Genomic DNA, 15,387 nt, shown 5'->3' with positions numbered 1-15,387 from the left:
AGGTATTATCACTGTAGGAGTTGAAGTCATGAGACAATTTTAATGGGAGTAATTTCTTGGCAAAGTTAGATTTTTGTGCTGAAACCCTGCTGGGTGCTACACATGTTGATGGATGACCCACTGTTTAATAGGACATTTTAGTGTTCATGTATATGAGAAATGGATGTGCTAATTAGGGCCTTGGAAAAAAATTCTGCTTTATGTTGTAGGGTTTTACATATGCAATAGTCTTTGTTTTGTTTGTCATTTTCTGTGGCCTTTTTAAATGTATATTTGCCAAATAACAGAAAGTGCAGAATGTAAAAATGTTATGATGTCCTATGAAAGTGTCCCCAAGGGGGGCTGAACTGAATTTTTTTAAGAATAGGAAGGAAGATAGTGGAACTTCTCAATGGCTTGCCAGGGTTTTGAAAAGTCCAAAGTTGTGCACTGAGGACCAAGCCTGCCTGAAAATGTTTTCATATGGTTTGCAAAGATAATACTATATTTTTAAGTTTGCATGTTTAATATAAGTGGGTCTAGTAAAGCACTGTCACCAGCACTCCAAATTGCTAGACACTTGGCTGCTACAAGTATTTGGTACCTGCCCAGCCTTTGAAGTTATTTGAGGGTTTAGTGAAGTCTACTGGTAGATGCAGTAGATGTATGTGGCTTAGTGTTTTCAAGGAGTGTGTGTTCTAGCTGAAACTTTGACTTACAGTGGAAAAAAATGATGTCATACTGTGTGTATATAAGAGCTTATATATACTTTGTCATCCACTCACTTATTCCAGTGGTCGGCCACCTCATTAGTCAATAAAGCCAAATATCAACAGTACAACGATTGAAATTTCTTTTGAGAGCCAACTTTTTTAAACTTAAACTTCTTCTAATGCCACTTCTTTAAAATAGACTTGCCCAGGCCATGGTATTTTGTGGAAGAGCCACACTAAAGGGGCCAAAGAGCTGCATGGGGCTCACAAGCTGCAGTTTGCCGACCACTCTCTATAGCTCTCATCCTGGGATGGGGGCTATTAGGGTAACCTGAAGGCCAAAGAGATGAGACATCCTTGGCTACCTTTTGGATGTAGAAGGCAAGGCTGGGTGAAGGCAACAGCTTAGGAAGAAACTGTCAGTTTCCCCTTCCCCCAATATGAGGGTAACCTAGACATTAAAGGAGATACAGGGGATGAACAGAGTAAGGAAGAACTGAGAGAGGGGGAGGGAGAGAGAGAGAGAGAGAAGGAGAGAAGAGGACAGGAGGAAGAAAAGTAGATCTGAGAAAAACCACGAGTTTGAAGGAGCCAAGAAAGATTGAGTTTCTGAGGCTTCCAATGGGCAGGAGGAAAGGACAGGAGTGAGGGCTTGAGCACATCTTTGAACAGAAATACCCAACTAGCATTTTCAGGAGCCAGTGAGGCCATAGGTGATAGAGTTGGGAGGTAGTAGAAAATGAGGTTTGCTGGGTTGGATGAGGCCAGGTTGGGCCAGACAAGTAAGCAAGGCTAATATTTTGGGAAGGCTTTGCGGCTACCAGGCAGATATTATTGATGTGTCTCTCTGATGACTTCTATCATCATTTTATAGATAAGGAAACAAAGGTTCAGGCAGCTCAAATTATTCAAGTTCTTAAATCCAGAATATCTGAATCCAAGTCCAGTGTTCTTTGCATGGATCAAGAAAAGAACTTCCTACTTGAGAAACCACTGAAGCCTTTTGAGCAGAGGGTAATATGTTGAACATGGAAGAGAAAATAAAGAATGGTAGAGCCAGGAGACCATCTGGTCTGCATAGTAGATAGATATTATTGCTTTCTAGACTTACCCCAAGGTATTGGGGTCATTGGCTCCAACAAAATGCCTATGAATTTAATTTAGTCTCCTAATAGATTTCTAATACACATCTTTTGCACTCATATGATTAGAAAGTATTTAATCTTTACCCCACATAATGAACCAATGGTCTTTTTTTATTATATGGATCAAGTTATTCATTGTATGAATGAAATTATGCTTCTGCAGGTGTTATTTTGTGGGTTTTGTTTTTGAGGTTTTGATTGGTATAGTTGCTAATTGCTCAGTTTCTCTAGATAAAATGGGTAAAATAATAACATATTTGAAATAGTTTCCTTATTGCAAATTTAGATTTGGATGGAGCAAGGCAACTACCTTATTCTGAGAATTTGTCTTATGGTGGAGAGGAGCCCACCTCTGCCCATGCACAGTCCCTATGTGAGGTGGGGGATGCCAGGCACCATGGTGCATCTCCCCAAGAGACCAGCGTGGTCCACAGGCTCAGTCGCCAGTCCACCGAGGGCAGCTTGGAGATGGAAGCCGCTTTTAATAACCGGGGACTTGAAGACTCCTATGCCACTGACAGCTCCTCCGTGTGGAGTCCAGAGGCAAGTGATTTGTTTTCCATTCTTTTCTTGCTTCAGTGTTTTGTGCTCTGTCTAGTTCTTGCTCTCCTCCCCTTCCCAACCCCCAAGAAAAAAATTCTCCAAAAAGAAAGCATTTTCTTAAACAAAGACCTAAAGAGCCTTTATTTAAATAAACTTTTGTTCAGATGACCAAGATCTGACCCCTATGTGTACCAATAAAAGAATCATATAAATTTCTATCAAAATGGAAAAAGAGAAACTAGAATGATGGCATAATGGGCCCAGAAACAACTAGGCTTCTTTTTTTACATAAAGGAGATTTTAGTTCTTTAGAGAGACTTTTTTTTTTAATGGTTTCAATTAATTGGACTCTATTTTTATTTACTCCAAATTTTGAGTAATGATTATTTGAATATGAGAATTATTTAAAAATTAAAATACAGAGGCCCTCCAAATGAAATTATACAAGATATTATGATGATAATCTTGCAGCATATTTTTTAGCTTTTCACTGAATTGAAGGTCTAAGAGATGACATTAGTCTGGCCATTCCTTTTGCTTTCTGAAGTAAATCTATGATAAAAGATGCCTCTTCTAAATTTATTTTTCAATTAAAACTTACTCCAGCCCTGGCTGGTTTGGATCAGTGGATAGAGCATTGGCCTGTGGCCTGAAGGGTCCCAGGTTCGGTTCTGGTCAAGGGCACATGCCTGGGTTGCAGGTTTAGTCCCCAGTGGGGGGAATGAAGGGGGCAGCCTATCAATGATTCTCTCTCATCATTGATGTTTCTATCTCTCTCTCCCTCTCCCTTCTTCTCTGAAATAAATAAAAATATATTAAAAAAAAAAAAAAAACTTACTCCAGAATCCACCTAACCAACCAAAAGTTGGATTGGAGTTGATGATGCCAGAAACTAGCATTTATTGACCAATTACTATGTGCCAAGCACTGTGATAAGGATTTTGCAAATATTGTTTTATCTTGCAGGCTTTTATGGTTACTCCTTATTAGCTAGATCCCTCCTATAATGATTCTATAACATTAAGAGATACTAAATGGTGGTATCTAAAACCTTCACTGAAATTAATTTTGATGAAACAAGTCATATATAAATATATAAAACTTCTATGTAATTTGTGGGCATAGAGAAAGGAGAAGGATGAATGGGTTTTGTTAGCATCAGTCTGACTGAGAAAATAAACAGGATAAATCTCTTATTAGGACCTGGACTATCATAAGCACTGACTAAATGCTCACCAGAGAGGAGGAAAAAAATGACAGGAAATCATGTTCCAAATCCTGACACACTGGGGCATGCAGAGAGAGCATAATGAGATATGCACATGAGTGTGCATGCCCCTGTGTTGGTATTTTTGCTAAGGACAGGAGATGGTAACTCAGGTATGTATGTGCAGCTTGTTAAAAGCACCTCTCATATTAGAGACACCTGAAGTTATTAACCTTATACGTTTTATAAAACAAGGGTACTTTCTTGTCAGTTTACTGCCAAGAGTCATACTAAATGCCACACAATAACATTCTATGTGGCTCTCTCACCACAAAAACAAAACAGCACTGTTTCCCGGCCTACTGATACTCCGTCCCCCTTGATCACTATGCCATTAGCCTGGAATTGCTTCTCCAGGTAATTGCCCATTTGCCTGCCTCACAGAGCTTTAATAGAAGCCTTGGTGCTGAGGGCACTAAATGTTCTCAGACTCCCCAAATACCCAGACATCTCTGTGTGCACCATTCAACCTCCTATCTATTTTGAGACAAAAACTGTAATCTGTGCTCTTACAGTAGAACCTCAAATGCAGCTCGGAGACAGTTCCTGTAACTGCCTGCTTGGCAGGCTTAGCTAGCCTTTTAAGAATTGATTTATTTGCCTCTTAGCTGTATTAAGAGCCCTGTCTTCCCCCTGTATCTGGCATCGGGAACATATCATGGGTCTGTTTACTCTGGGCCACACCGATGACATCAATACTGTTTTACTAAGACAGAAAAGGCTTTCAATTTGATAGAAAAATCTTTAAACCTACATGGGTTTTTGACAATGTGGCACACGTATTCCCATCTTAAAGAAAAAAACCCGGGCTATTAGAGCTAAAGGAATCCAATTTTATTTGGACTCAGAAGGAAACAGGTCATGCAGCGTGACTCCCTGTTAGTCTGATGGATTTCCATGCCCTGTGCTTCCCAGCTGGAAAGACTCTTCTTCCCTGCACACCCCAGGCTTGGTGGAGAGGACGATGGGAAGGCGGCTGGGGATGCTGAGCACACAGGGGGGCGGGTGTCCCACTTTTCATCTGTTCCCACTGATTAACTGGTTGGCCTTGAGAAGTTAATTAAAATCTGCCAAATGGGGATAAAAATGAAGAGATTTTTACCTTGCAGGAAGGTCAGATGGATTAGTGATATTAACCGTACCCACATGAGGAGCGTCTTTAGTTGCCTGGTGATAGGTAATATGTGTTGAAATGATTAATTGCTCTGAAAGGACCCGCCTTCACAAATCTTCATTTTAGACCAACGAAGGAAGGAGCCATGTTTTCATGGGCTGCAACTTGAACGTCCGCATCCACAGCCTGGTCTCTGCCGGGAGCTGTCTAACTCAGTTATTTCAGACCCCTCTCCCCTCGCAGGTCTTTGCCACAAACCCGCAGGTGCAGCGGGCATTTATCTGAATAGACAGCCTGAGGGATAAGTGGAGAGATAGTCATTAACTAGGATATTTTTACCTTGGCGTTGAAGTTGATGGCAGAACTGGGAACTGGTAACTAATACTAAGAGCAGGAGCCTAAAAGGATGTGGAATTCCAAATAGTGTGTGTGTTTTCAACTCTCTTCTCCAATCTTATTTCCTCTGCATCTCACACACTTACTATACACATAAATTGCTATGGCGAAAGGCTTTGGGGAGAAGGGAGACATTGTGGTTCAACATAAGGTTTGGAATTTTAAGCATTCATTCGGGTAAATTATGGATAGTCCTGGCTGGGCTTATGATGTTGGGAGCATGGAGTGAATTACTTAGCCTTTGTAAGCCTTGGTTTTCTCCCCTATAAAAAGGAAGATATTAAAATACATACCTCATTAGGTTAAAGTGAATATTTTAAAAGATAATGTTTCTTAGCTGCACTTCCCGAAAAGCACAGGACGTGCAATCCCAGGGAAGAGCGAGGGACACGGGAGTGAGGCAGGGGAGAACGGAGTGTCATTATGAGTATAATCAAGTTGGCACCACTAAGTGTGTGACTCATGGCTTGATCCAGTGGGGACTGTACTCTGTGAAGCTGTACAAACTAATCTCAGGACATCTTTCTAAGGGGAGGAACATTTAGTATATGAGGCTTGAAGTCCCCCCACACTCTGGACTTTCTATACATGAGTGCCAAGCAGGATTCTGGGACTTTCCAAGCCTTGACATCAGCAGAGAGCCTGTGGTGGGAGCTGAGAGCTATGTGGCATGGCAGGAGGTAAGGCTTTATTGAGTTTCTCCAGGCTGAAGCCACTTAGAGCCCAGACAGGCTGGGCCTAGAGGGGAAGATGGAATAAGAGGTGAGGCCCAGAAAGTCTGAAGTGCATAAATGCTGGCTTTTGCAGTCTATAAAGGCTTTAGTAGTATGGCACCTGGCATAGGGAGGGCTTAGTATATGTAATATATTATTACTTATTTAGAAAATGTTTTTATTAATTTTAGAGAGAAAGTGTGGGGGGGGGAGAGAGAGAGAGAGAGAGAGAGAGAGAGAGAGAGAGAGAGAGAGAGAGAGAGAGGAGAACATCAATTATGAGACTCATTGATTGGCTGCCTCCTGCACTCCCCCTATTGGAGATCAACACCACGACCCAGGCATGTGCCCTGACTGGGAATTGAACCGTGACCTCCTGCTTCATAGCTCAATGCTCAACCACTGAGCCATGCTGGCTGGGTTATTATTATTTATGTTCTGATGAGCAATATAGAGATGATCAAGAGTAGACTAAAATAGATGGGAATTTTAACAGAAGTCTGTGACTTGAGTTTTGAGTTGGCCTCACTCCTTAGAGACTTGCTGCTAATATTATATCTACACTAGTCAGTTGTATTCAAAAGTCTCTATAGCAACCACTTTTATGACTTGAAACCAAGAACCTCTGAATAGAAACACTCACACATGAATGCATGCATGCTCAGAGGAGAAGATAGAAGAAGCTACCCTTATTTTGCAAGAAGCCTAAATTTCCCTGGTAGAGTGATGTGAATCTTAGGAGAGAGGGCATTTAATAGATGTCTCCTTTATGTCAAGTCCTTTAATTTTCACAACAACCCTATAAAATAGGTATCCTTTTCATGTTAATGTTGAGAAAAACAGGAAGTGGAAAAGATTAAATAACTTACCCAATGTCTTTGAGGTAGCAGGAAGTAGACCTGGGATTCCTAAGGCTGTCCAAAGAACTGTGCACTCTTACTTGGACTCTGTTGAAAAGTTATGTTGCTGCATATGCATTGTTTCAATGCATATGCAGCAACATTGGAAGATATCTTTGAATTAGCAAAGTCTAGTGCTCCATTACATAAATAAGGATTGATTCTGATTTACAATAAAAAATCATACCAAAGTTTAGTTATGGGCAAGAGTCATGCCTTCGGAGGGAAAATCAAATTAGGTTGACATGATTTATAGTCTGTTGGAGGGTGACTCATTACAGTAAATGCAGCTCAGTTCAGTTTTCTCAGTGAGGTCATCAGATCTGACTGGCTACAGGTGAATTGCTGTCTAAAGGTGATATTTCATAATGAGGGGAGCCTGTTTGAAAATAGGGAGCACCAGTCTACTAATGAGAATAGATATTTATGGAGTCTGTTCTGAGCCAGGTATTTTTTCACATCTGTTAAAACCTCACAACATCACTCTATCAAGTAGACATCTTAATGCTCTCTCTCTCTTTTTTCTAAGAAGAGTACAGAAAGGATGGTCTATTTGGCCAGGATCAAAAAGCTAGTCAGTGATAGAATGATGATTTCCGCTTGACACCCGTATATACGTTCCACCTAGGTGTTCTGTCTCCAAATCCAATGTTGCTGCTCACTAAATGGCTACTGGGGATGCCACCCTAGACCTTTGCTACTCAAAATGTGCTTCAGGGACAACTGTGATATCCTCCTCATCTTCTGAAAAATGAATCTCAGGCCTCACCCCAGTCCTACTGAGTAAGATTCTCCAGATGATTCAAGAACACACATGCATTTGAGAAGCTCTGCCCTAAGCTTTTCTCCCACGTAGATTGAATATCAACTGAGAGATCACCTGTCCATGACCCACATTTTATTAGGATTCTTATCTTAAGGAGGTCTTGGCCCATAGAGCACAGGTCCAGGCTCAACTATTTCTCCTGGGACTCAAGGTAAAGTTACCCCCTCAGCAGTTGTGTAGCTTCCTTGTTTTAGATTTTGCATCTCAGTTGATTTCAATGATAGTGGTCAGTTATGCTTTTTGAGAGGAAGATACTGCAGAACATAAAAGCTTTGCTCATTTGTCCCTGTGTGCCAGGCACTGTGCCCTCCAAAACATTTACAATATAATGGAGAGATAAACAAATAAATAGACCTTTCTAATATAGAGGGATCTGAGCTCACAGTTAAAAAAAAAAAGTGTCAGGTTCTGAAGGAGCAGAAGGGCATCGTCTCACCGAAATGCAATGGATGTTATCATTTCCATTCCTAATCTTTTCCTTTGTCTACAACAGGAGCAGGATGGGGCTGATTTTCAGCTGCCATCAGGGATTCCAGAACCCATCTCAAAGTGTGGTGATCTGGATGTCATCTTTGAATATAGAGCTGCCAGCCAGAAACTCACAGTGACCATTGTGAGAGCACAGGGCCTTCCGGATAAGGACCGAAGTGGCATCAACTCCTGGCAAGTTCATGTAGTCCTGCTGCCCAGTAAGAAACAGAGGGGCAGGACAGGCATTCAGAGAGGGCCCAACCCTGTCTTCAAGGAGAAGGTCACCTTCGCCAAGCTGGAGCCCAGAGATGTGGCTGGCTGTGCCGTCCGCTTCCGCCTGTACGCTGCCCGCAAGATGACCCGTGAGAGAATGATGGGAGAGAAACTCTTCTATCTCAGCTACCTGCACCCAGAAGAGGAAATGAAAGTGACTTTGGTTTTGGAGCCAAGAAGTAACATCAGTGTGAGTAGGTTAAATGGTGTTGCCAGTGACAGAGGCTGCTCTTTGTTCAGAAGAGTCAGAGAAAGTTTCTTTGAGGTGGTGATAAAATACAGAGTTCAAGAAATCAAGGGAAAAGCTGGTGACATGTGGAGAACCAGGATGTCAGACAGAGAGAATGGCACATGCAGGTGTCGGGGTGGGAAGGCACTCATCATGTCTGAGGAAGAGAAAAGGATTCAGAAAGGTTAGAGTGTAGCCATGGGAGATCTAGCCATTTATATTTTTAGTAGATGTCTCAAAATTAATATCTCCAGACTCGACATCCTGATTTTTTTGCCTCCCTAATTCTATTCCACCTACGGTCTTCCAATCTTGGCTAGAGGCAATTTCTTCCTTTTAGTTGCTCAGATTAAAAAAAAAAAAATCTTACAAGTCATTTGTGACTTCTCTCCTTTCTACCTGAAATCCTATTGGCTATGTCTTCAAAATATAACCAGAACCCGACTCTCTGCTGGAAGAAATGGCCTCCTACGTTCTCCCTGCTTCTGTCTCTGCCTTTCAGACTATACCAAACATGGGCTCAGAATGAGCCTTTTAAAGCATAAGCCAGATCACGTTGTATCTTCTCTTAAACCCCTATTTTTTCTTAAGCTCTGAGTAAAGCGTATCTGAAATCATGAAAAATAGAAGCCACGGAGGTCAGGTGACCTGCCCTCATTATAGACCTCAGGGTTAGGTATGATCACACCCCTGTTTCCTGTGGCAGGCTCTGTTCTGTGCTCTGGGAGCACAGAGTTGAGTGGGGAACATGAGTCAAAAGAACTCCAAGGTCAAGAGTTTTCCATTCTCCAGTTATTTGTTAAACATGATTATATGCTCTGTGGCCTGAGAGGTTTATAAGGATTGAGAATTTGCTGGGAGAGGCAAGCTACACAGCCCATAGTAGATGTGTTTCTGTAGAAACAGAGGGGAGGGTGAATCCTCACCCGAAACTAAACAAATATTCCATTGTTGGGTTATCATCATCCAGTAGGTTCTTATCTAAGATGCTTGTCAAAACCACCTGGCCCTCTAGTTTACAAATTGTGTTCCATGAAAGCAGGGGCTCTCGATGGCTGGATAAAAAGGATATCTTCCTACAGATATAAATAATAGTTAATTACTTTTATTGCATTTGTTCATTGGCGTTTCTGATAAGAAGTTTTAGGAAATGATATTAGATATGGAGAAGAAAAATTTGAGCAAAGTCCCATGTACATAATTCTGGTGGAAGAACCAGTGGGCCCGGGAGGCTGGCCAGTTTCCCCTGCAGATCTGATACCTACTCTCCCTTTCTGAATGAGTATCAACTTTGCTGATCATTTCCCCTCTCCCCTTCTTGAAGTGTCTGGTGCTCAAAAGTGGGTGCTTTGGAGAAGCATGCACATGAATAAACAGAAGGCAGGGGCTCTGCCCTGGGCCCACCTATTGCCTGCCAGGTCTCTGAGATATCAGTCCATGTGTCAGCTTCCTTATAAAAAAGTTGTAAAAGTGCTCATTTTCAATGTCATTTAGGTGTTAGGAGGAAAAAAACAGAGCATCAAGGCATATTCCTGACAACCTTAGGAGCAGAACTAGGGACCAAATGTCCTATGCGGTGGTAGACATCCAGTGGTCATTTCTTTTCCCATTGAAGACAAAATGCCTTTTGAATTGCCCCATTCATCACGGATCTGCAGAGAACAGAGTGGAAGGGTTCCACAGAAGCACTCGAGCACAAATCACACAGGAGGGAATTTTGGTCTATATTAAATGTATTATTAGCTCGCTGTGTATCTTAGAGGGTTTGATTTACACTAGTAATAACATCTTAGTTCGTTTTTGTCTTTGGAGAGGAAACATTGGATGGAGACAGCTCTTGAAACAAAGATGTCAGTTAATAATGCAGGGGATCGCATCTCGGGCCGGCTCCCCAGGCCTATTATCATTCCCACCGAGTACGCCCTTCCTTCGTAATCTTTGGCAGCCATTGAGACCGAGCCACAATTTCACCAAACATAATATTGGCTCTCTGTAAGAGAGAGAAGTGCAGCGTGCACCAATGGGTTCTTTGTTTTTCTTCCCCTCCAGAGTGGAGAGTCTCCGCTCAGCCCATCTGCCGTTTCTCACAGTGATAGTGCTTCATCCACGCAGTCGCTGTCTCATGGAGGGGCACCAGAGCTGTTGGTGGGGCTGTCCTACAATGCCACAACGGGGCGATTATCTGTGGAAATGATCAAAGGCAGCCATTTCCGAAACCTCGCTGTGAACAGAGCGCCTGGTAAGTGCATGCCTGTTCCCCCAGTTCTGTTCCTTCCAAGAGCAAGTACAAGGCTGTGCGTGCTTTCATCATCAGCCTTTAACTTTTACAGTAAAAGTGATCTTGGTATAGCTTAGAGAATTTTTACAGAGCGATACCTCTGTGTTTTGTAATTGTCTTTCGATTTAATTAGATTGGAGGCTTCTTTGATACCTAGACACCTCTTGACACGAAATAGGCTGATCTCTATGTGTATATTGTTTAAGAGAAAAGGGTGCATCTTTTCAGCATCATAATATACGTATGTGGGCAATTAAGTTTCCATGGCTGGATAAACAGGATATTTTCCTACAGATTCCAGGCCCTCAAATACCTCCAAAGAGGCAGGTCTACTTGCTTACCTACTAGCATTACTCTGATCTGTGCAGTTCGCTTGTCTTTTCTTAATCTTGGTATACTCATCTAGAGAAAAAAAAATATATTAATGGTATTTTTCTCATGGATTTCTTTTGGGGTGCAAATAAAATGCTTTATGTACAGTGTTACACAGTGCCTACCACATAGTGAGCGTTCTAGAAATGTTAGTGGTTATGGTGTTGATGGAGGAGGAAGATCTGGGGCAACACAGGCCTGACTCATCACTTGTGAGATCACCACTGGGAAAAAGACGTACTCTCATAGCTGCAGTCCAGGGTTCAGGAAGTCAGAATAAGAAAGCAGTTCCTGCCAACTACCTTTCAAAGCCCAAGAAGTTAGAGATTGAGCACTGGAATGATGCTGCTAAAAATTAGTGTACCTTTAGTGAAAAACAAACCAGCTTTGATGGGGGCAGGAAGATGATTTTTGCTTCTGTTCTGCCTTGTGGGTCTCATGTAAGTTCATCTACTGAAAGGATCCAAATTTGTATCTAGAATGCTAGCTGCAAGAGAGTCTGAAAAAATGTTGAATTTCCAGCCTTTCAAGTGTAAGAGGTAAATTAGAAGGGGTTAGAGTGGAGGGCAATTGAGACTGTCACTATCAGCAACAAAGTCCTCCTGATGTAAGGATGAAATCAATAACTACATGATAGGCTGTGTGGGGTAATAAACTCCAGCCTCATGTCAGCATCGATGAAGAGCCAGCATAGCTGGTAGAAGAAGGTTGGTTCTATCAACCAAATCTGGGCTCTTACTCTTTATTTGGGGGAGGGGGAGGACTCTTATTCTTTTTAGCCTTTAACTGTGCTATATCGCATGAAATCTCAATTGAATGGTATTTTGTTAGCCAGTCAGTGTTAAAACTATTAGGAGCAAGCTCATAAGGAAAGCCGCTTACTCTGGATAACAGAATAGACAGCTGCATAAACCGTAGTCGGTGTTGACACTCAGAACCATGTGAGAGCTATTTAAAATATGTATTAGGTACTGTTTGCACAGGTATGCTTTGTTAGATACAGCTTTGCTTTTTAAAACAGCTTTCAGTTGATGAAATGCTTTATCTTCAGAGCTTTTGCTGGTCTCTTTTTCTGTTCTTCTAGGGTTTGGTGAGATCTGAACAATTTTTGGGGAAGAAGTTGGTGGCAGTGCAGAGAATTAGGGGCAGGGGATCACACAGTGATGGCTCTTTCCAGTGGATTCTAGGAAACTTTATTTTGTATGCTGGGTGGTACCAGGAAATATAGGAGATGGGGGAGGACAGCATAGTGGCTATGAAAACATCAGCTGGAGGCCAACAAACTAATATGTAAATTCAAGCTCTACCACTTTCTAGTTGTGAGTTGCTAAAGTTTTCTGAATCTCAGTTTTCTCATCTGTAAAATGAGGTCATAATATATACTTTCTTGGTAAGACTATTGCATATAAAGCTGTGATGTTGAGGATACTATTAATATATTTTCATACATTTATATATATATAAAAATATGCCAAGGGAATTTCTTACAACAAATGTTTACAACAAAATAAGAAAAAAAAAAATGCAAGTTCTAATTTAGAAATTGATTTGATTCCAGAACTTGAAGTCAGTTTGGCATTGACAACATGATTTTTCTTAGACATAGCATTGCAATTTAACTTAAAATGTAATTGACATGCTGTGTCTTTGCAACCAAAGTAATAGAAGACAATGTTGCTGCGATGCTAGTAACTAAAAGAGAAACCCAAAAGGGAAGACAAACATTTTTTTTTGTTTGTTTATGTAGAATGCTGGTCCTTAAGGAAAATCCAGCATAATTAGGAGGGGTTGAGAAAGTAGAAGTTCCTTTGTGAAAGGGACCTCTTGGCACTTTCAAGGGCTTTAGTTGTTGACGGCATTGATTCTTCATTATGTCTCACTTCATTACACCACTAGTGCTACTTTGGCAGTTGTCAGGCAAGCTTAGAATACATTTTTAGTTCCCATATGGAAGAGAGAGAAAGGACGAGGGAACATGAGTTTTATGAGGTAATTAGCAGAGTTGGAAGAAACAGGAGGAGAGAGGATGCAAGTGGGGAAATGAGTAGGCCTGGGAGCAGAGGTGGTGGAGAGACCTTGACAAGTGCACTGGCCTCCAAGGTGAAGGTGATGGGAGGGCAGGATGTGGGACCAAAAAGCCTCATGAAAGAGTCTGCCATGAAGGAGGTGCCTGCCATGGAAGAGACACATATAGGAACATGTACCTGCAACCGTCACAAATCTTGTGCTTGGGACCCTTGGTATTGGTGCAGTTATCTAGTCTGTAAAGAGGGGACATCAAACCTGTCCTATAGTGTGGCTATGATAATGTGAAGAATCGTTCTTAGGGAATCTGAAAGGAGAGTTGCTGAACCTGAGTACTGGGAGCTTTCCTTGTCTAGATTATTGAGGATTCTAAATCTTTCTGGAAACAAAGGCATGGATTTAGAGGTGAGAATTTTTTGTTTCAAAATATATCATGAAACAGAAGATAACTTTAAATTCAGAGCTTGATTCCGTCAGATGACTGTTCTGATATTTTAAACTTCTCTTTTTCTTCTTTTAAATATATTTTATTGATTTTTTACAGAGAGGAAGGGAGAGGGAGAGAGAGTTAGAAACATCGATGAGAGAGAATCATCGATCAGCTGCCTCTTGCACACCCTCTGCCGGGGATGTGCCTACAACCAATGTACATGCCCCTTGACCGGAATCGAACCTGGGACCTTTCAATCCTTAGACCGACGCTCTATCCACTGAGCCAAAACCAGTCTTGGCAAAAACTTGTCTTCTTAAGCAAGATTGAAGAGTTGGACAAATAGTAGATGTAGTTCCTTTCCTCTATTAGGGTCTTAGGAGAAATGTAAGACTCATCCCCATTTAATTTTTGAGTTAAATCGTTGGGGAGAAGGCTTAGTGAGGGGTAGGTTTTACTCTGATGAGCAGGAGCTGGTGGAGGCATGCTTACAGATGGAAGTCTCCACCCCCCACCACCTCCAGAATGGCTAAAACTAAAAAGGCCAATTCCACCAAGTGTGGAGAATACATTCTTGGTGGGAGTGGAAAATGAAACAACCACTTTGGGAAAATTCCTGTCAGTTTCTTATACAGGTCAAATGCTCTGAAAATACAGCAGTTCCATTTTTGGCATTTAACCATAAGTTTAAAAAAAAAGATGTGCACAAGAATGTTCCTAGCAGCTTTATTCGTAATGTCAAAACAAACAAACAAACAAACAAACAAAAAAAACCACAAAAAAACACACACACAAAAAGTCTTCATGTCCTCATGAATGAATCAACAAATTAAGATGCATTGTATTGTGGAATACTATTCAGCAATACAAAGGAATGAAATTAATGGAGGTATTTAACAGCATGGAGGAATCCCCCAAACATTCCATTTTTAGGAAGTTCTAAAATAGGCAAAACTCATCTATAGAGAATTTAGAAAGTAGAAGAGTGGTTGCTTTAGGATTGGTATTGGTGGCAGGAGGGACTGGACAGGAATAAGAGGAAATATTCTGGGGTGATGGACATGTTTTATATTTTAATAGAAGTTTGTGTTAAATGGATGTTTGCACCAGGCCTCTAGTTTCACTATATATATACACATGTCAAATTATTATGTTTTACACCTGAAATTAACAACATTATATGTCAGTTATATCTAAAAAAGATCAAGTGTGAAAAACAAATTTTTAAGACTTATAGAAGAAAATGCAGGAGACTATTGAATTTGGGTAGAATTTATTAATTTTGTTTAAAACTAATCAACTAAAAATGACAACATTGATAAATTTGATGCCATAAAATTTAAAACATTTATGCTGAAAAGTGTACTATAAACAGAACAAAAGGGTAAAATACAAGTATGGAAAGGATACTATTAGGAAATATCACAATGATTCTGTATCTAAAATTTATAAAAGCCAGCAATTCACTCCTTGATATATACTAGAAAGGGTCTCAAATATTGGTACAATGAAAAATATAGAAAAATGTTCCCTGAACTATATTTTCAATTCTTGGTTATTTTAAACAATTAAATATCCATTCATTAAAAGTATGGATAAGTGCATTATAGTTTATTAAACACTGTAGCTTATTAAAATAAATGAATCAGGTTTATATATCAATATAGATAATATATATATAGAACATGTATCATAGATATGTACAGTGGAAACC

At 40.7% G+C, this 15,387-nt stretch overlaps 1 protein-coding gene across 1 annotated transcript in view; it reads left to right on the top strand.

Annotated features, from left to right (window-relative positions):
- The window catches only part of SYT16 (synaptotagmin 16), a 96,766-nt gene that overhangs the window by 69,711 nt on the left and 11,668 nt on the right, over positions 1–15,387 (top strand). Inside the window, exons 4-6 of the mRNA XM_036434662.2 lie at positions 2,124–2,380; positions 8,089–8,529; positions 10,618–10,807. Coding sequence (XP_036290555.1) covers positions 2,124–2,380; positions 8,089–8,529; positions 10,618–10,807 — 888 coding nt within the window. The remainder of the gene's footprint in view (positions 1–2,123; positions 2,381–8,088; positions 8,530–10,617; positions 10,808–15,387) is intronic.

This window comes from Pipistrellus kuhlii, unplaced genomic scaffold (genome assembly GCF_014108245.1).
Source record: "Pipistrellus kuhlii isolate mPipKuh1 unplaced genomic scaffold, mPipKuh1.p scaffold_m20_p_1, whole genome shotgun sequence".
NCBI classification, from domain to species: domain Eukaryota; kingdom Metazoa; phylum Chordata; class Mammalia; order Chiroptera; family Vespertilionidae; genus Pipistrellus; species Pipistrellus kuhlii.
The sequence above is the reverse complement of the archived record's forward strand: the minus strand, read 5'-3'. Positions and strand labels throughout refer to the sequence as shown.